We start from the raw sequence: 21,944 nt of genomic DNA, 5'->3' as shown, positions 1-21,944 counted from the left end.
TCCATAAAGTTATCAATATTAGTAGCTATTTCTTTGGAATTAAGAGTAGTAGACAGACACTGGAAACAAGGAAATTTTTACTTTTCACTTTATTATTTCTTCTACCTTGTTTTAATTTTTACAATGACAATGTAGTCCTTTTATAATAAAATACAAATATAAAAACACCAAAGTAGACCGCTCTGAAACTAACGTAGCTAGGCTGACTCTATATACCCTGTGCTAAATGATTTCCAATTTGTGTACTGTACTACTAGTCTAAGAGCGTAACTCTCCTTCAGTACCACTGTCTCACAATTCCAGATGAAGCAATTAGACATCAAAGGTCAGATAGAACTATATTAAGAGTGTTAGGAGACTGGTTATGTTATTAAAGTCAGCTAGAAACCAGCTGTGGTGGCTTAAACCTATGATCCCAACACTTTGAGAGGCTGAGGCAAAAGGCTGGCTTGAAGCCAGGAGTTCAAGGCCAGTCTGGTAACCTAGCAAGTTTCCATCTCTATAAAAAATTTAAAAATAAAAATAATAAAGTAATCTATAAAGAAATCTTCTACCAACAATTTATGTCCACTTAAGGAGGAAAAAAAGATATAAACTAGGTCAAACAACCTTAAGAGCAAGTGAGGGTACTGAAAAATAGACCATGTTGGGTCAACTCCCTAAAACAATCTACTGGAAGAGACAATCTGATTCATCTACTTGCCTGTTGAGTTGAAATCATTAATAATAAGCAATAAACATGACTCTCACCAGGAAAGGAATAGTACTCAGTACATGCTTTCTGCCCAAATAATGATTATTGGTAGATAATACACTTTTTTAAAGAGCCATGTGGTATGAGAGTGAAATCTCGTGAAAAAAATAGAGTTGAAGTTAGTTACCATCTATTCTCCTTAAAACAAAACTACTACTGAATCCCTCAAAAAAACTTTAAAAGAAATGCAATGGTAGTTAGGAATTGGGTATAACTTATAAACGACTTTGAAAAAGTACATAATGTAATAAATAACAAGTTGGAAGTTCGCCAGAGAGGGGAAGAAACATATTCTATAAATGGCTATTTAAGCCAACAAATACAAAGGCAAACTGATTTGTCACCCCCCAGAATGATTCTGAAAGATCAATCGTCACCAATAAATGCAATGCAATTCCTCAATTAAAACAAAGCACAAAATATTTGTCAAAAATAATAAATACCACAAAGCCACTGAAATGGGTAAAACAATTCCTTTTTTCTAATAGGAAGAAAAAAGTCACCAATCCCTAGCATCTGTATATTAAGTTTTTATTGACTGGAGCATGAAATATTTGGGAGAATTATCTATACCCTCCTCCCTAAGCTAGTAATAGAATTTAAGGAAATTTAAAAACTAAAAACCAAAACAGAGGTCTTACACCAATGGCCAAATATATTTTGAGTTTCCTGGGCCATTAAATGAATTAATCATAAACACAAAAATGCATAACAGTATGCCTGCAATTTTATACATGCTGCTTTATAGCAAAAAAATTCATGACTAACAATGCTACACAAATGCTGAAGCATTTTTTAAGGAATTATACACATGCCTGAAATATTTCATATTTTATTACATCATTATGTGACTAGAGCATGATTTTTTAGATAGTTCCTACTTTATAAAATCCTTTCACTCAAGTGATACAAAGCAATAGTTTTCTAGAAGATGAATGTCGCATACAGCACTGTGAATTACAATTTGCCCTATTTTGCTAATACAGAACATAGTCCTTCCTCTTAACATGCTTGCCACCAAACTGAAAAATAAAGACCATAAAAATTTATGATTTGCTAAATACTCCTCAATGGGTCTGATAAGTGTGTAAAATGGATAGGCCAAATAATTTTTTTAATTGCTGAAATAAAATTTTGTTTCTGAGTTGAGAGGCTTTCTAATATAGTGCTATCTAATAAAATATTCTGAAATGACGAAAATAATTATTTATCTACACTATCCAATACAGAAGCTACATGTGACTACTGACAACCTGAAATGTGACTAGTGTGACCAAGGAACTGAAAAATTAATTTTATTAAAATCTAATTTAAATATTTAAAATATTAAAAGCAAAATTCTAATGAGAAAGATGTAGACGTTCAAAGGTTGGCCTAGGCAAGGCATAGTAGGTCATGCCTGTAATCCCAGAAGGATTGTTTTGAGGCCAGGAGTTTGAGACCAGCCTGGGCAACACAACAAGACCCCATCACTATTAGTAAAGTTTATTAAAATAAGAAACAGCTGGCCTATACTTTGCTGTTGAAAACATAGTGCCACTGAGCTAAATCTGAGTGACTGACTTAGAGAGCCAAAATAAATCCTGAAAATTGGTAGTTATCACAAATGATGACTTATATTTCAAATGTCACCAGACACTAGTGAGTTTACATAAGCTACAGAACTTAAACAATTTTAAAACACTAAAAACTCAATTTTTTGCTTTGAACTGACCAAAAAAAGTTAATATAAAGTTATCTGTACCTTCCACATGAATGAGCAAATCAAAGAAGAAAATCATTAACATGTTCAGTATCAATTTTTAAAAGGCTTTAGCACAATCTACAAAAACACTTGAGTAAAGGACTGTGAAGTTTCTACAGTTTAGGGGACCTGGATCATATTATTCTAGATCAATTTCTCTCTTCAATTCAAAAATGTACATTTGGCCAGGCGCAGTGGCTCACACCTATAATCCCAGCACTTTGGGAGGCCGCGGTGGGCGGATCACCTGAGGTCAGGAGTTCAAGACCAGCCTAGCCAACATGGGGAAACCCTGTCTCTATTAAAAATACAAAAATTAGCCAGGCATGGTGGCGTGCATCTGTAATCCTAGCTACTTGGTAGGCTGAGGCAGGGAGAAATGCTTGAACCCAGGAGGTGGAGGTTGCACTGAACTGAGACCGCACCACTGCACTCCAGCCTGGGTGACAGAGCGAGACTCTGTCTCAAAAAAAAAAAAGAAAGAAAGAAAAAGAACATTCATGGCCAGTTGTGGTGGCTCACACCAGTAATCCCAGCACTTTGGGAGGCCAAGGTGGGAGGATGGCTTGAGCCCAGGAGTTCAAGAGCAGCCCGGACAACATACTGAGATCCCATCTCTGAAAAAAATTTTAAACATTAGCCAGGCAAGGTGGCACACAACTGTGGTGCCAGCTACTCTGGAGGCAACGGTGAGAGGATCACTTCAGCCAAAGAGATCAAGTCTGTCATGAGCCATGATCATGCCATTGCACTCCCGCCTGGGTGACAGAACAAGACCCTGTCTCAAAAAAAAAAAAGAAAAGAAAAAAGAAAGTACATTAATGAAACCCAGACCTGCCCTTTACCTTTACCCCCCCCACCTTATCAACAGGAACCCATAAGTAAGAAGTAAGGGATAGAATTTCTCATGTCTCTTATGTTCTACTATAAACCAATGTTATGCAAACACTTTGCAAATTCTGCCCATCTGGTATATGGCATAATACAGCTTTTCTCTGATTCATTTTCAGAATGGACTCAAATTTATCATTATCTATTGGGAATATAAGGAATGAATTATCAAGCAGACACTGAAGTTGTTTTAGAAGAATACAGAGTTGAAAAAAGTTCAAAATATACTGTTAAGTGAAAAGACTACATAAAAAGCAATATCATCTCATGTATGGCATGCTCGTCAAAAAAGCATAAAGCACATAAGCCAAAATTTATGAGTGACTATATCTGGGTGATAGGGGTATGGTAGGGTATTTATTCTAGAGATATGAACACCTATATTCACAGAAAAACCTGCACACAAATGTTAACACTAGCTTTATTTTTAATAACCAAAACCTTGAAACAACTAAACTGTCCCCTCGGTAAGTGAATGGTAAACTGTGGTACATCAATGCTATGCAACACTACTACAAAACAAACGGTAACAAATTACTGATATATGCAACAACCTGGATGACTCTCAAGAGCACTATGTTGAGTGAAAAAAGTCAAGTCCAAAAGGTCACATCCTGTAGGATTCCATTGATACAACATTCTCAAAACTGACAAAGTTCTAGAGATAAACAACAGATTAGGGGTATTCAGGGGTTAGGAATGGTGGAAGGAAGACAAGAGGTGTGCCTATAGCAGATAGCACCAGACAGACCTTTGTTATCCTGGCTTAGTTCTGTATCTTGATTGCTTTGGTGGCTACACAAATCTACACGTGCTATAAAACAGAAGTCCCCAACTCCCAGGCCATGGACCTGTTAGGAACCTGGCTGCATAGCAGGAGGTGAACAACCAATGAGCAAGCAAAGCTTCATTTGTATTTACACACTCTCCCCACTGCTCGCATTAATGCCTGAGCTCCGCCTCCTGTTGGGTCACCGTCAGCATTAAAATCTCATAGGAGCTCAAACCCTATTGTGAACTGCACATGCAAGGGATCTAGGTTGCCTGCTCCTTAATGAGAACCTAATGCCTGATGATGATCTGTCACTGTCTCCCATCACCCCCATATGGGACGGTCTAGTTGCAGGAAAACAAGCTCAGGGCTCCTACTGATTCTACATTATGGTGAGTTGTATAATTACTTCATTATATATTATAATAACAGAAATAAAGTGCACAATACACGTAATGCTCTTGAATCATCCTGAAACCATCTCCACCCCCACCTCATTCGTGGAAAAACTGTCTTCCAGGAAACTGGTCCCTGGTGCCAAAAACGGTTAGGGGTTCTTGCATAAAGTACTCAACATGGGATACACTGTAGCAATGTGAATTTCTTGGTTTTTGACATTGCAGTACGTTTATATAAAATGTAACAACTGGGAGAAATTGGATGAAGGATGCAGTGGGTCTTCTCTGTACCATTTTTGCCACCTTCCATAAATCTATATAATTTTAAAATAAAAAAGGATAGATTTTGTCCTTTTCCCTTCCTGCTCTTGCCTATCCTCTTATCCTCCAGGAACCAGTCAGTTCTAAAGCTGTAAGCTGGGGCCAAGCAAGATGTCAGATACCAGACAGAAGGAAGAGGGCTTCTACATGGGAGGAGGCCCAATATAAGATGTCAAAGCCCAAGAAGGGTGAGGTGGTTCTCCATATAGAAGGGCAGCTCAGCATGAGGTGTTGGAGCCCAAGCAGCATAAGGAAGGGTCTAGATTGTGGGAAAAGAGCAGCCTAGAGCATGATGTCAAAAGCTAAGTAGGATGAAGAAGGTATCAAAGAGTGGGTGTGGACCAGTGCAGTGTATCTAAGAATGCCCTAAGGAAGGGGTCCACTTGGAGCTAAGGTCTAGTTCAAGTTGTCAAAGCACATGCAGGAGGAGAAAGGTATCCATGCACGGCAGGGGTAGCAAGCACTCCTGTGAGGTTTAGAAGCCTAGGAGCATCTGCATCAGGCATTAGGGTAATAAGTAAATACGCTGAGATAACAAGCCAGGTTTCTCACCGTCTAATGTACTCTGTTGGACTGTAATGGGAAGTATCAGTAGGAACTTATGGTTTTCAATATTGATGGGTATGGAAATTATTATAGAAAGGAAAATGTGCACTATATACAAATGTATATAATTACATACATACATACATTCTCTAGCTCTGTCCATTGAGAGGCCTGGGAGCAGGTATACCCCAACTGCAAGGAGCAGCATGTTCAGCACCCAGACCCTGGTTTCTAAATACTATTCTCCACTAAAATGAACTAGGGGGTCCTTGGAGAAATAGCTGACTCCAGAACTGAAGCAGAAAACAGACAAGATAAGCCTAGAACATAATGTGCCAAAAAGCAAAGAAGTACTCAACGACTGACAAGGTATGTCCAAGAACATAAAACCAGCTTGAAAAGGCTTCTGTTAGCCAAATCTTAAACAAACTGAGTATGAAAATAATCACAGTAATATATTTTAACCCAGCAAATTTTTTAAAACCCTAATTCCATACTGATGCACATAAAGTGTGATAAGGAATAACTTTATAGTAGCAAAGCCTGGAAGGTGTCAATTGATCAAAGTGAACCATCATCTGAATGACGGCAAATAAAACTCAGGTGCTGCCTGTCAGAATGCAATGGGGAGAAAACACAGCACTATTTCTACGATATTCCTGCCAAAGATGCTTAACTTAAATATCATAAGGAGGAAAAAAAATCAGGTAAGGCCTGAGGGACATTCTCCTAAACCAATATAAAATATAAATTCCAAAAGTGATGAATTAACCCAGACTAACAAAAACTGAAGAACATGACAATTAAATGCAACATGTAATTTTGAACTGAGTCTTTTGGATAACAAACTTTAACTGCTGGACTTTAGCAGTTCTCTCCCAGTAACTAACAGAACATGTAGATCAGTGAGTACATAAAAGAATTAAAGAATACAATTAGTGAATGGGCACTGTGGCTCACGCCTGTAATCCCAGTACTTTGGGAGGTGAAAGCAGGAGGATTGCTTGAACCCAGGAGTGTGAGACTAGCCTGGGCAACATAGTGAGACTCTGTCTCTACAAAAAAAATTTAAAAATTAGCCTGGCATGGTGGTGTGTACCCACAGACCAGATAGCTCAGGAGACTGAGTTGTGAGGATAACTTGAGCTCAGGAGGTGAAGGCTACATTAAGCCATGATCACACCACTGCACACCAGCATGAGCAAAAAAATAAATAAATAAAAGAAAAAAGTGAATACAACTAAACGATTTGACCTAACTGACATTTAGAAAATAACCCAACCAACAATAGTCAGAATACACATTCTTTTCAAGTACACACAGAACACTCACCAAATAGATCATATGCCAAGCACTAAAACAAGTCTCAATAAATTCAAAAGGGCAGAAATCATACAGCATATATTTTCTAACCACACTCATTAGGTATCAGTGATGAAAAGGTATCTGGAAAATTTTTAAACATTCAGAAATTAAGCAAAATACTTCTAATTAACTCACGAATCAAAAAGAAATAAAGGAAGTTTAAAAGTATCTTTAATTGAATTAAAATGATAAAAATACATCAAAAGCCATGCTGAGAAAAAAGTTTAGAGCTTCACATGTTTAGGTCAAAAATGAATATCTAAAATCAGTCGCCAAACTTTCTACTTTAAAAAGTTAAGATGAGAAGAGCAAATGAAAACCAAAGCAGTAGAAAGAAATAATAAAAAGTAAAAATGAACAAAAGTTAAAGTGAATAGTGAAAATCGATAAAACCGAAACGTCATTATTTGAAGAGACAACAAAAACTAGTAAATCTCTACCCAGTCTAATCAAGAAAAAGAAAAATTATTGTACCAATAGCAGGAATGAGAAAAAAAGAAATCACCATTGATCCTTAAAACAACAAAAGAAAATATTAATAGAACTTTGGTCAATTAAACAATTAAGAAATAGACAAATTCCTTTAAAAATACAATATACCGAAACGGTGAAACCCCGTCTCTACTAAAAAATACAAAAAACTAGCCGGGCGAGGTAGCGGGCGCCTGTAGTCCCAGCTACTCGGGAGGCTGAGGCAGGAGAATGGCGTAAACCCGGGAGGCGGAGCTTCCAGTGAGCTGAGATCCGGCCACTGCACTCCAGCCCGGGCGACAGAGCGAGACTCCGTCTCAAAAAAAAAAAAAAAAAAAACAAAAAAAAACAATTTACCGAAACTTATTCAAGAAAAAAAATATTTAGTATGAATAGCCTACTTATGTTTCTTAAATAAAATTTGTAATTTAAAACCTTCCCACAGGTTGAGGTGGGAGGCCACTTGAGCCCGGGAGCTCGAAACAAGTCTGGACAACATAGTGAGACCCTGTCTCTATAAAAAAAATTTTTTTTTAATTTGCCTGGTGTGATGACATGTGCCTGTAGTCCCAATTGTTTGGGAAGCTGAGGTGGGAGGATCATTTAAGCCCAAGAGGTTGAGGTTACAGTGAGCTGTGACTGTGCCCCTGCACTCTGCACTCCAGCCTGGGCAACAGAGCAAGACCTTGTCTCCAAAGAACAACAAAAAAACCTTTCCCACAAAGAAAACTCAAATCTAGATTAGCTTTACTGGTAAAGTCTATCAAATATGTATGATAGAAATATCAATCTTACACAAACTCTTTCAGAAAATAGAGAAGGAAATACGTCCTAACCCATTTAAAATGAGGCCAATATACCTAAAAATGACATAGCTATTACAAAAAAAAGAAAACCATGGACTAATATCTCTCATAAACATACAAATGTTTAAATTAGTAAACTGAATTCAACAAGAAAAAAGGATGACACATCATGACCACATGTGATTTATCCCAGGAATGCAAGGGCTGTTTAATATTTGAAAATCAGTACAATTCACCATATTAAGAGAATGAGAGGATATTCATATGATCATTTCAATCAATGCAGAAGAAACACTTGATGAAGTTAAATATCCATTCATGTTTTTTAGACAAAGTCTCAGCAAACTAGAAAGAACACTTCAACGTAATAAAAGTAATCTATGAAAAACCTATACCTAATTCCTTTTTTGAAACAGGGTCTCACTCTGTCACCCAGGCTGGAGTACAATGGTGTGATCTCGGCTCACCACAACCTCCACCTCCTGGAGTCAGGTGATCCTCCCAATTCAGCCTCCCAAGTAGCTGCAACTACAGGTGCACACCACCATGCCCAGGTAATTTTTTTTTTTTTTTGGTAGAGATGGGGTTTCCCCATGTTGCACAGGCTGGTCTTCAACTCCTTAGCTCAAGCAATCCCTTGCCTGCCTTGGCACCTGAAAGTGCTGAGATTAGAGGCATGAATCACTGCACCCAGCCTCTAACATAATTCTTAATGATGAAAGAGTAAATGCAGTCCCCTTAAGATCTGGAACAAAGCAAAGATGTCTACTTGCATCGCTTCTATTCATCATTGTTTTGTAGGCCCCAGACAGTGCAATAAGAAAAAGAAATAAAAGAGATACAGATTGGAAAGAAAGTAAAACAATACGATAGTGAAGAAACCTAAGGAATCTACAACATAACTACTATAACTAATCAGTAAAGATAACAAAGTCACAGAACACAGTCAATATAAAAAGAATCAACTGCATTTCTATATTCTAGAAAGTACCAATTAGAATTTGACATTTTAAAACATACCACTCACAACAGCATCCAACCAAAGCCATGAAATACTTAAGGATAAAATTAACAAAATGTGCCCAATAACTTTACACTGAAAACTACAAAACAATGCTGAAATAAAGAAAACCTAAATAAAAGTAAAGGTGTACAATGTTCATGGACTGGGAGCCATTATTGTTTAGATGTTGGTTTGTATCAAGTCAATATACAGAATCCATGCAATCTCAATCAGAACCTGTTGGCTTAAAAAAAAAAAAAAAAAAAAAAAAAAAAAAAAACCTAAAAGGTGGATTCTATATTTTTTATGAAAATGCAAAGGTCCTAACATAGTCACTACAGCATTACAAAAGAACAACAAAATTGGAGGACTTACACAACTTGATTTCAATATTTGCTATAAAAGATACAGCAATCAAAACAGTGTGATACTGATTTAAAGACAGACACTAGGTCCATCAATGAAAACCCAAGAGAACTAAGACTTACACGAACATGTACCAAGAGAAATGAAAAAAAGACTTGTACAACAATTTTCCTAACCGCATTATTCATAATCATTGAAAGAGACAACATAAATAACCACAAAAAGGAAAATGAATAAATAAATTTTAAGATATTAATTTAAATGACTGAACATTAATCAATAGGGAAAAAGAATGAACTGTTGATGCATTCAACCAACATGGATGAATCTCAAAATGTGTTGTGCAAAAGCAGCCAGACACAAGAGTTGCATATAACTCCATTTACATGAGGTTCTCAAGGGACAATGACAATTTATGAAGAAAAAATATCAGAACAATTGTTGTGGAGGGAACTGACTGGGAAGAATTACAAAAAAACTCCTCAGGATGACAAAAACATTTGGTGTCTTGATGGATTATGGACTATACAAGTTTATGCAGTTGTCAAAACTCTGAACTACAAACTCAGAATCTGAGCATTTCACTTTAAACTTTTCCTCAATTAAAAACAGAATGCATATTTTCACTCAAAAACAATCTGCCTACTATAACCTAGGTATTGAAAACACAAAATTTAAAGGCAGGATACAGAAAAAAATACCTTAAAATATAATGACAAGACAGTCCTGCAAGCAAGGAAATGCAAAGTTATTATAGTTACCATAAAGAAAATCACAAGAAAGAGAAATCTTTTAAGGTGAAATGTGAACAACAGGAAATTGCCAAATAAATAATATTATAGGCATATACGACATTAACAAAAGTAACAGAAAAAAAACCATAGTGGACCTAGGCAACTAAATTAATTTCATATGCTTAAAGCATAAAATGGTGGGGAAAGGGGCTGAACTACAGTTTAAAAAAAAGTTGGATAAGGGACAGGAGTATGATGGCTATTTCCACCCATGCAAAAAAGTATATTTTAGCTGTTTAGTAATGAGGAACCACTGGAGAAGTTTCGGTAAGGGAATGACATGTATACATCTGGTTTGGAAAGATGACAGTAGAAACTATCTGACAGATACACTGGAGAACGCTCAGGCTACTGTCAGTCCAATAAAAATGTCAGTCTATTGCAATCTATAGACTACCTCATCCAATAAAAACAGAATGCGCACTCTTTAAAAGCTCACACATAACATTTCACCAAGGTGGACAACATTCTGGGCCATAAAACACAATCTAACAAACTTAACAGAATAGCAATCACACGGCGTCTGCTCTAAGACCACAACAGAATTAAACTAGAACTAAATAACAGAATGGTAGCTAGAAAATATTTCAAAATACTTGGATATTAAATGACACACTTCTAAACAATAATGGTGCAAAGAAGTTTGTTTTTTGTTTTGTTTTGTTTTGTTTTTTAAGACAGAGTTTCACTCTGTCAGCCAGGCTGGAGTGCAGTGGCGCAATCTTGGCTCACTGCAACCTCTGCCTCCAGAGTTCAAGTGATTCTCATGCCTCAGTCTCCCACATAGCTGGGATAACAAGTGCATGCCACATGCCCAGCTAACTTTTGTATTTTTAGTAGAGATGGGGTTTTGTTGTGTTGCCCAGGCTGGTCTCAAACTCCTGAGCTCAAGTGATCCACCCACTTTAGCCTCCCAAAGTACTGAGATTATAGGTGTGAGCCACCACACCCAGTCCAAAGAAGAAATCTTAACAGATATTTTTAAATATATTGAACTAAACAAAAATAAAAACACAACTATCAACATGTGTGCAATGTACCTAAAGCAGTACTTAGAGGAAAATTTATAGTATGAATGTATATATTAGAAACAAAAAAATCTAAAATGAATACACTTCCACTTTAGGAAAGTAAAATAAGAAGAGCAAAGTAAATCCAAAACAAGCAGAAAAAAATAATAAAAATTAGAGTAGAAATAAATGAAACTGAAAATAGGAAACAGAGTTAAAAAAAAAAAAAAAATCAAGAAAACCAAAAGCCGTTTCTTTGAAAATATCAGTAAAATGAGCAAGCCTCTACCACTGGGCAGGGGGAAATGCAGAGTTATTCGAATATGAGTTTCAGTTTCAGTTTTACAAGATGAAAAAGTTCTAGAGATCTGTTGTACAACAATGTCAACATAGTTTACGCTACTAAAATGGACACTTAAAAATTGTTGCTCTCTCCTCTGCTCGCATTCTCACTCTACCATGCCCTGCTCTGAAGAGACACCCACCATTACCCCCAGCAAACAGGCCTGGTTTGCAGAGGAGGGTGGCATGCAGCTCCATTTTGCCCCACTCTCTGAGCAGGCCACAACCCTGACTCCGGGATCCACACAGCCCAAAGGCTATGACCTTGACGGTGCCTATGATGATACAATACCACCTACGGAGAAAGCTACAGTGAAAATGGACATTCAGATAGCTCTTCCTTCTGGGTTTTATAGAAGAGTAGCTCCATGGTCTGGCTTGGCTGCAAAACACTTTATCGATGTAGGAACTGGTGTCATAGACAAAGATTACTGAGGAAATGTTGGTGGTGTACTGTTTAATTTTGGCAAAGAAAAGTTTAAAGTCAGAAAAAGTGATCGCATTGCACAGCTCATTTGTGAATGAATTTTTAATCCAGAAATAGAAGAAGTTCAAGCTTTGGATGATGCTAACAGGCATTCAGAAGACTTAGGTTCTACCAGAAAGAATTAAAATTCATGCTAAGAATAGAAAATGAGAACTCATACTTTTTTCTTAAAGAGTTTTTGCAGGCCGGGCGCGGTGGCTCAAGCCTGTAATCCCAGCACTTTGGGAGGCCGAGACGGGCGGATCACGAGGTCAGGAGATCGAGTCCATCCTGGCTAACATGGTGAAACCCCGTCTCTACTAAAAAAAATACAAAAATCTAGCCGGGCGAGGTGGCGGGCGCCTGTAGTCCCAGCTACTGCGGAGGCTGAGGCAGGAGAATGGCGTAAACCCGGGAGGCAGAGCTTGCAGTGAGCTGAGATCCAGCCACTGCACTCCAGCCCGGACGACAGAGCGAGACTCCGTCTCAAAAAAAAAAAAAAAAAAAAAAAGAGTTTTTGCTTAAAGCATTTTGGTAAAACTTCTGTAATCTTAATAGCTTTACCTTCTAAAAATACTGCATTTTCTTATGATCAAGGAAAAGAGTACCTCTGCTCAGATCACAGAGAAACTTTGTTTTTCTGCTGATAGTTGTATGTAAATCTTCTTTGTCCTGATATAAGGCAAACAGTGTCTTTTTAAAATCAAATGTACATCAATTACAGACCCAAAAAAAACCCTATATAATTTAACTCAGTTAAATGATACTTCACAAAAATAAAAAAAGGAATTTAAAAAAAATTACTGTCTTAAGAAAAAAAAGAGAAAACACAAATTACTAATATCAGAAATGAAAGAGAGGACGTCACGATAAACCCCTGGACATTAAAAGGATAATAAAAGAATACTATGAACTTTGCTCCCACAAATTTGACAACTTTATCAAAATGGACCAATTCCTTGGAAGACACAATCTGTCAAAACTCACACAAGAAGAATTACATAATCTGAAGAGACCTATATTTATAGGAGAAATCGAATCAACAATAACCTTCCAAAACAGAAAGCACCAGACCCAAAGCAGTTCACTGGTGAATTCTACCAAACATTTAAGGAAGAAATTATATTAATTCTCTACAATCTCTTCCAGAAGACATAAGCAGAGGGAATACTTGCTAATTTATTCTATGAGATCAGTATTACCCTAATACCAAAAACAGACAAAGACATCAGGAAAACTATAGACTAATATTTATCAAGAACACAAATGTAAAAATCCTCAAAATATTATCAAATCAAATCCAACCACATTTAAAAAGAACTATATACCACAAACAAGCAGGATTTATTCCAGGTAAGAAAGTTGCTTCCACATAAAAAAATCAATTAATGTAATCCATCACATCAACAGGCTAAAGAGGAAAAAGTTATTGCAATGGGCTAGGTAAAGCTGGTGAACGTATATATCAGAGCACAACTACAAGTAGTTATCCATTCATTCACACCATGTGCCAACACCTGGACTACAGTGAAAAGTAAGACAAAACTCCTGTCCTTACAGTCTACAATCTATCAGAGAAACATCGTACAAGTAAATCACAAGTCCCTGTCACAGGGACTCAACCTAGAGTTAAGAAGAAGTCAACTTATATCTACAGGTTATAAAACAGGTATGATGTATGACTAAGGGTATTATCTCAAACAGGATATATTAAAGTCTTAAATCAAAAGAAAAAGTACATGTTAGATGAACTGAAAGGAACCCAGGTTTGATATCATAGAAAGAAGAGACAAGAATTTACATGATGGTTGTGGTTTCACTGATTACTGGGTAAAAATAAAGGTAGAAGAAGGAAAAAGATATGGGCTCTTATGAAACATCTTAAATGATGTCTGGGGTAGACAGGAAAAAGTAAAGGGCTGATATACTTTAAAAAGATAAACAGATCAAGGAAGTGGAGAATACAAAGAGAACAGAGAATAAGAGCATATTAGAAAAATTTAAGAAGGCAGGAATTACAGAATTTGAAGGAAAAACCCTTGAATGTGTGATCTTTTTCTAGTTATGTTGAAGATTCAAATGTTTTACTCTTTAAGGAGAAACCTAGAAGTTAAATAAAGTATCTTTCAAAATTAAGCATTTAAAATTTAATACCAAAGTAATCCTGATATAGAAATATTGTTATCCTGAAAGAAATAAGCTTCTAAAATAATATAATACAAGAACTTAATTTTGCCTTTCAAATATGATTTATGTCAATATTTTAGTATATCTATTCAAGAACACTATTTAGCCCTGAAACATTTCCTGAAATTTCTTCGATGACTTGCAGTATTACTTAACAAGAAATTATGTTTCTAAGTTTAGTATCCTATAAAGGAATTACTTACAGGAACATTAAGTGCATATTGTAGTCCTTGAGGAAGTCTTTCATGTGTTTCCATCTGCTCTTCATCATTTTTCACTGTCTCCTCATGGACCATGAGTTCATCATGTGATATCATATCCTGTTGTCTCATTTCACTTTCTTGTAACACTTCATCTGCAGCAAGGATCTCCTGGTGAGGCATACTTCGATCTTGAAGTACTGAATCCTGTAGCTCTCCAGACACAGTAGACTGGCCAGACACTCCACCCATTACAACCATTGTCCTGGAAGACTGCATTTCGTCTATGCCGCCACATTTAAGAAACAATCCTTCCAGTTTGTCGTCAATGTTCATGCTTAAGTATAACTGCCTAGAAAGACCAAGTTTGGCAACGAAACATAGTAAATTAGTTTTATGTGACTACTTCATTTTTTAAAATTTTCAAATTAAGAATTTGAATATTCAAATACAAAGATTTTATTCATGTACTTTGGAACTGCCTCCAATTTTAAAATTATAATACCAAGATCGGTTTCCAAAGGCTGGTAAAATAAAACACAAATTTTCATTTTGATATAAAGGCATAAAATCCTAACTACTTAATTATTGAAAAATAAGCCTGACATAAAAGCAAATTAGGGAAAAGTATTTGTAACATCAGTCAAGGGATCCATACACTTTAATATATTAATAATATATTGAAATGTGTTAAAAATAAAAATATAGTCCGGGCGCGATGGCTCAAGCCTGTAATCCCAGCACTTTGGGAGGCCGAGACGGGCGGATCACGAGGTCAGGAGATCGAGACCATCCTGGCTAACACTGTGAAACCCCGTCTCTACTAAAAAAAAAAAAAAATACAAAAAAAAATAAAATAAAATAAAATAAAAATATAGATGAATTCAATAAGGAATAAACTGACAGAGAACATCATCAAGCAATCATTTTTAAAAATTTAGAAATAGTCATTAAACACAAAAAAAGAGTCTCAGTAGTAATCCAAGAAATTACCATTAAACAGTACTATCATATTTCAACTACCAAACTGATAATGACTCTTAAAAAATACATCCAATATTGAAGTATTAAAAAAAAGACACTCATCTACTGATAATAAAAGTATGTATTATATCAACTACTTTCAAAAGTCATTTGGTAGTATGTATCAAAAGCTATAAAAATGTACATATTCTTTGAACAAGGAATTCTACATTTTGGAATTTATCTTGATGAAATAAAAAATGTAAACAAAGGTATACACAGAAAACCACTACAGCAGTCATTACCATAATGAAAATGTTAAGTATATTTCAGTTTAGTCACTTCTTTCCCAAATTAATCACATAAGTAATGACCAACTTTGATCATAGTTTTCAGCAGTCAAACACCAAAGTTATATTCCAACACACTACTGAAATCAAAATACTCTTTCCTTTACTAAGGTTATCGTTAACGGAGAAACCTTTACTGAAATGAACAGCTTAAAACAACCTTATGAACAGCAAAATATACAAATGTATAATTCAAAACTTGCTAATCTTTCTTCCCTGGTACCAGGTATTATCAGCCTAGAATATATACAGTATATCTGTACAAAACACCTTACTTCACTTTTCAAAATCTTTAAGGTAGCAAAGTTAAAATCTAAAGGTCAAAGATTGCCGGGTATGGTAGCTCATGCCTGTAATTCTAACAATCTAGGAGGCCGAGGTAGGCGTATCACATGAGCCCAGGAGTGTAAGACCAGCCAGGGCAACAAGGCAAAACCCCATCTCTACAAAATAAAAATACATTAATTAGCTGGGCATGGTGGCACGCACCTGTGGTCCCAGCTACTTGGGAGACCGAGGAAGGAGGATGGCTTGAGCCCAGGAGGTTGGGGCTGCAGTGAGCTGTGATTGTACTACTGCACTCTGCCTGGGTGACAGGACAAGACCCTGTCTCAAAAATAAATAAATAAAAATAAACGTCAAAGATGTTACATACATCACCAAATATCTGCTCTCTTCAAAAATTTCATTTATCACATTTCTTAGAAAATAAACTAAAACTAAATGAAACACTGTCTTAAGGCTAAAATTTGATTATTCTGACCATTTATTTGGAAATCCTTAAAAATTAATTGGTGAAAAGTATTTGTAACATCAGTCAAAAATTCCATATCCTTAATATACTAAAATACCTTAAAAATAAGAAGAGATGAATTCAATAAAGAATAAACTGACAGGAACACTACCAGACCAATCACTAAAGAAAACTTAGAAACAATCATTAAATATATAAAATAACTATATTTTTATGTTTTAAATATATAAAACATTGGCCGGGCGCAGTGGCTCATGCCTGTAATCCCAACACTTTGGGAAGCCGAGGCGGGCAGATCACGAGGTCAGGAGATCAAGACCATCCTGGCCAACATGGTAAAACCCTGTCTCCACTAAAAATACAAAAAATGTAGCTAGGCATGGTGGCGGGTGCCTGTAGTCCCAGCTACTCAGGAGGCTGAGGGAGAAGAATCATTTCAACCCAGGAGGTGAAGGTTGCAGTGAGCCGAGATCGAACCACTTCACTCCAGCCTGGCGAGAGCAAGACTCCATCTCAAAAAAAAAAAAAAAAAAAAAAAAAAGTTGGGGGCAGTGCATATATACATAAGTATATATGTTTATGGGTTTCATGAGGTATTTTGATATAAGCAATGTGAAATAAGCAAATCATGGAGAATGGGGTATCCATCCTCTCAAGAATTTACCCTTTGAGTTACAAACAACCCAATTACATTCTTTATTTTTAAATGTATAATCAAGTTGTTATTGACTATAATCATTCTACTGTGCTATCAAATAGTAGGTCTTATTCATTTTTTTTTTTTTGCCCATTAACCATCCCCACCTTCCCCTTCTCAGCCTCTAGCAACTATCCTTTAACTCTCTATACCCATGAGTTCAATTGTTTTGATTTTTAGGTACCACAAATAAGTGAGAACATGCATTTGTCTTTCTGTGCCTGGCTTATTTCATTTAACATAGTGATCTCCAGTTTCACCTATGTTGTTGCAAATGACTGGATCTCATTCTTTTTTATGGCTGAATACTACTCCACTGTGTACATGTACATTTTGTTTATCCACTCATCTGTTCATACACACTCAGGTGGCTTCCAATTCTTAGCTATTGTAAACAGTGCTGCAACAAACACAGGAGTGCAAATATCTTAATATACTGATTTCCTTTTTGGGGGGTATATGCCCAGCAGTGGGACTGCTAGATCGTATGGTAGCTCAATTTTTAGTTTTTTGAGGAACCACCAAACTTTTCTCCATAGTGGCTGTACTAATTTACATTCCCACCAACAGCGTAGAAGGGTTCCCTTTTCTCCACATCCTCACCAGCACTGGTAATTGCCTGTCTTTTGGATATAAGCAATTTTAACTGGAGATGACATCTCATTGTAGTTTTGATCTCCATTTCTCTGATGATCAATGATGTTGAGCACCTTTTCATGCTCATGCCTGTCTGCCATTTGCATGTCTTTTGAGAAACGTCTACTGAAATCTTTTGTCCATTTTTTGATTGAATTATTAGATTTTTTTTCCTATAGAATTGTTTGAGCTCCTTATATATTCTGGTTATTAATCCCTTGTCAGAAGGGTAGTTTGCAAATATTTTCCCCCATTCTGTGGGTTGTCTCTTCACTTTATTGACTATATCCTTTCCTGTGTAGAAGATTTTTAGCTTGATGTGATTTTTTATTTATTTATTTATTTTACCTAATTCTATGCTTAGCATCAAGTCAAAACAATAAGTATTGAGGAAGTATTAGTATTCTGGGGACAGATAATATTTTGGAAAAAAGGCATAAAGTGCTAGAGTGAGAGGCTTGGAACAGGAAGAGAGCACACCTTGATACAGAAGTAGTAAACTGAAGACAAAGTGGAAATACTCCAAATGAAAAACAAATGACCTCTTCAAAAATCTTCCTGAAAACCGACCACATGCAAAGAAAAATAAATCTCTCTTCCTTTTTACATTAAGTTCCTTATTCCTATGGCCCCAAATTAAGGCATATATTGGGAATTAAACTGTCTGGCCTGGAAACTTTTTGAAATACCCTGAAATTTCCCCAAAATACCAGAAAGTACTAAGATATCAAAACAAACTCCAATATCAATGGATACAAGGTTTTAAATAAGACAAAGCTTTAAACTGAGCTTTGGAAATATCTATCAAAATGAAAACTGTATGTACTCTTGATTCAGCAATCTCACTGCTAGGGATATATAGTATCCAACCTTATGGGTTTATTTACAGACATTCATCAAAGAAGAAAGTATAAGGGTGTTTGCTACAACCCTTCAATGGGAAAAGACTGGAAACACATTTAAGCATCCATAGACAGGGGACTTGTTACATTAATTATGACTCAACCATACAATGAAACACATGCAGCCATTAAAAGGAATAAGGTTAGCTTTATGTGCTGGTTCTCCAAGATATATTAAGTGAAAAAAAAATCAAGGACAACTATGTAGATAGTAAGATCCTTTCTATATACACACACACACACACTCATAGAGAGAAATACACACACACACATACACACACACACACACACACACACATATATTTTTTTTTTCCTGGTAAGAAACTTAACTGGAATTTGGAAAATGAAATAAGAAAGGATCTTCATGAAGAAGACTAATTTTGACTTTTTATTATTCCTTTTTCATGTACCAACATCTTTTCTTTCTTTAAGGTTACAGCAAGCTAACAGGGTATGAGTAACAAAATTGACTCTAGGTCTTGTTTTTCTTCTTTATTTTAAAACAAAGACTTAGTGTTATTTTAAGACAAGTTTCAAAGACAAAGTGAGTCATACCTCTATCATATACCTCAACCTGTCTCTGGCCAGGAAATTTTACCAGGTCCATGGAAAAAGGGAACAGGACAAAGCTACATTTATTAATTTAAAAAGATAAAGTAGAAAAAACACATTGGTATTGTCCTTGCACCTCCCTTCTCTGCCATTATGGTTTTAACCTTTCCTACGGAAACTCTTCAGTGGTCTCAGTCAAAGCTCTCACGTGCCTCACTGCATATTCAAAAATCCAAATACAACAAAAGGTTCCAAGCTCAAAAGCTAACACATGCCATATCCCTCTCCTAATTTCATTATTTTTAGGGAGGATCAGCTAAGTGTAAAGAAAGAAAACTGAGGTAGTCAAGCCACACTAATAAGTGGATAATTAACTGTCTCTTCCTGTTAACTCCTCAAAAAGCCAACTGCTTTCTAATCCAAATGTGTGTATAATTCATGGAAAGTCAGGGGTTAGGGATACGACACAGAAGAGGAAAGAAATAATGCTTCCTTTAAATCTTACTACTCACATGGAAGACTGATTTGGAAGGGGAAAAAAACTAAACAATTAATTTCAGCTTCAAGGAACCCCTGTCCAACTGGAGAGAAAAGAAAATACGTGGAGTAATAAGCCACGCTGAGCTCCCTGTGAAGACCCTTTATCTCGCAGAGACCTTAGGCAGCTGATACCACAGAGTACAAAATGGCAGCCCTGTTAAGAACCAAGACGGGCTTGGGCTAATTCAGCTAAGAATGAGAGGCAATCCTTCCTCTGTACTTCAAGTTATCCACAGCAGAGAATGGTGAAAACTACAACAGAGCAGGAAAGAGAAAGGAAGGAGACCAACTAAGGCCAATTTCTCCTAAAGCTCCCTTTCACAGATTACTTTGAATTCTGCATTCTTTCCCCACTTCCATGATTTATTCTTCCCTCATCACCATCCCTCTGCGAGAGAAACCGGCTACAGGGGTATTTAGGGGGCCACAACACAACTTGCAGTTCCATTGAATTTCCCCTCCCCGCTCCCACTCCCAACCCCACACATACCTAACATTCTTCCTATTGACACGTTTAGTTCAGCTGTGTAAAAGTCTAACTGTAGTGACTTAGGTAACCCTCTAGTCATTTAAGCCTAGTGGCAGAGGGGTACTTAAAAAGAATGTAAATTATCTGCCATTACTTTTCTCCTGTCTACTAGAAGAAATAGTTGACTCTTCTTGTGGTCATCTTCGAATTTAATGTTTCTAATCAATTATGTGTAAGTAATTAAAAACTAAGCTTTACAGATTTATATTAAGTTGAAACAGAGCAAACAGTTTTGGGTCGGGGCTTTTAATAAGGAATTAAATACATAGGCTTTTAACACAAATGTTTTTTGACAATTATTTCCAAAACTTGGGGAACTGTCTGGGCTTGTCTTCAGAGGACAAAGTTAACAGAAGCATTACAAATGGACAAGTTGGGTACTATTACTCATTTTTAATCAAATATACAAGGCTCTTAAAAATGCTTCCTTGTTCTACAAGGGCCAATTAAAAATTGGGGGAAAAAAATGCTTGCTGAGGTTTTCCTAATGGGAGTTTTATACAATTAATGGGGTCTTTCCAAATTAGTATGTTTACATCTGTATTCTAAAATTCAGAAATTATGAAAACCTGGAAAGGAAAGACAACTAATGTGTGCTGAAATGTAAGACACTGTGCTGGGCACCTTTAAATATATTGCCTTACTTAATACTTACAATAACCCTCAAGACAGTAACAGCATATCCCCATTTAACAGACAAACTGGGGCTTACCCAAGGATGCATAGCTAAGAAGTAAACTGAGATTTCAAACCAGACTTACCTGACTCAATGCACTTTTTACCTTATCACACTATTTCCTGACTTTAAAAGCCCCTGGACACATTAAGAAGTAGTTGAATTCTCATTGCCCTCTCACCACCTGCTCTTAAGGCCTCTCTATCATCATTGCTTGGCTTGGCAAAGCAATCAAACTGTCCTTAGCTGACTACTCCATCTCATGGCTACCATGGGAGAATGTTCTGACACAGAATCCCCTTTTCTTCTGTGGGAGGACTCGACACTTTCCACATTTTCTGTTTTCCAATTTCTATCTGTTACTCATATCTCAGTGAATTTCTCCTCAGCCATTCTTTCTTTTTCATGGTTTTAAATATATCTTCTTAAGCTACCTTCCTTCCTCTGTTTTCTCAAAGCCTTACCAGGAAAATCTCTCTACCTTCCCATATCCAATTGGAAATTTAAAAATAATCCTAAATATGGCTAATAAATGTAAAACCAGTCAGTGCTAATGATACACCTGTATCAAAAAAAGAGGGCTGTACAATTTAAAATGAAAACAGATTTGAAGGCTTGTGCTATATGCTCTAAAATTTTTTAAAGCACCAAGTTCCCTTTCAGAATGTGTATGAGCTTCCATGTGCCACTTATTACCTTTAATTAATCTGCATTTGAGCATGAAAGAAATAAATATTTCCCACTTAGAGATCCTCCATTTCTATGTATTGAGTTTGGTAGTAATATTATTTTCCATAAACTTTTTTGAATAATATGGAACTTCACCTATGAGTCAAAGCAGGTTATAATAGGCAAGCTTCGGAACCTAATCATCGTCTTTTGTATAAAAAGAGTAATTTTCAACTTAAA

At 36.2% G+C, this 21,944-nt stretch overlaps 1 protein-coding gene and 1 pseudogene across 8 annotated transcripts in view; one reads left to right on the top strand and one right to left on the bottom strand.

Moving 5' to 3' along the window:
* ZNF148 (zinc finger protein 148) overlaps positions 1-21,944 on the bottom strand; it is a 141,644-nt gene that overhangs the window by 64,826 nt on the left and 54,874 nt on the right. For all 8 annotated transcript variants that reach the window (XM_033210950.1, XM_033210952.1, XM_033210954.1 and 5 more), the window contains one exon: positions 14,440-14,788. In XM_033210950.1, coding sequence (XP_033066841.1) covers positions 14,440-14,772 — 333 coding nt within the window. In that variant the 5' untranslated portion in view covers positions 14,773-14,788. The remainder of the gene's footprint in view (positions 1-14,439; positions 14,789-21,944) is intronic.
* On the top strand, positions 11,701-12,195 carry LOC117084514 (annotated as a pseudogene).

Source organism: Trachypithecus francoisi, unplaced genomic scaffold (assembly GCF_009764315.1).
Source record: "Trachypithecus francoisi isolate TF-2019V2 unplaced genomic scaffold, Tfra_2.0 Lachesis_group0, whole genome shotgun sequence".
NCBI lineage: Eukaryota > Metazoa > Chordata > Mammalia > Primates > Cercopithecidae > Trachypithecus > Trachypithecus francoisi.
The sequence above is the reverse complement of the archived record's forward strand: the minus strand, read 5'-3'. Positions and strand labels throughout refer to the sequence as shown.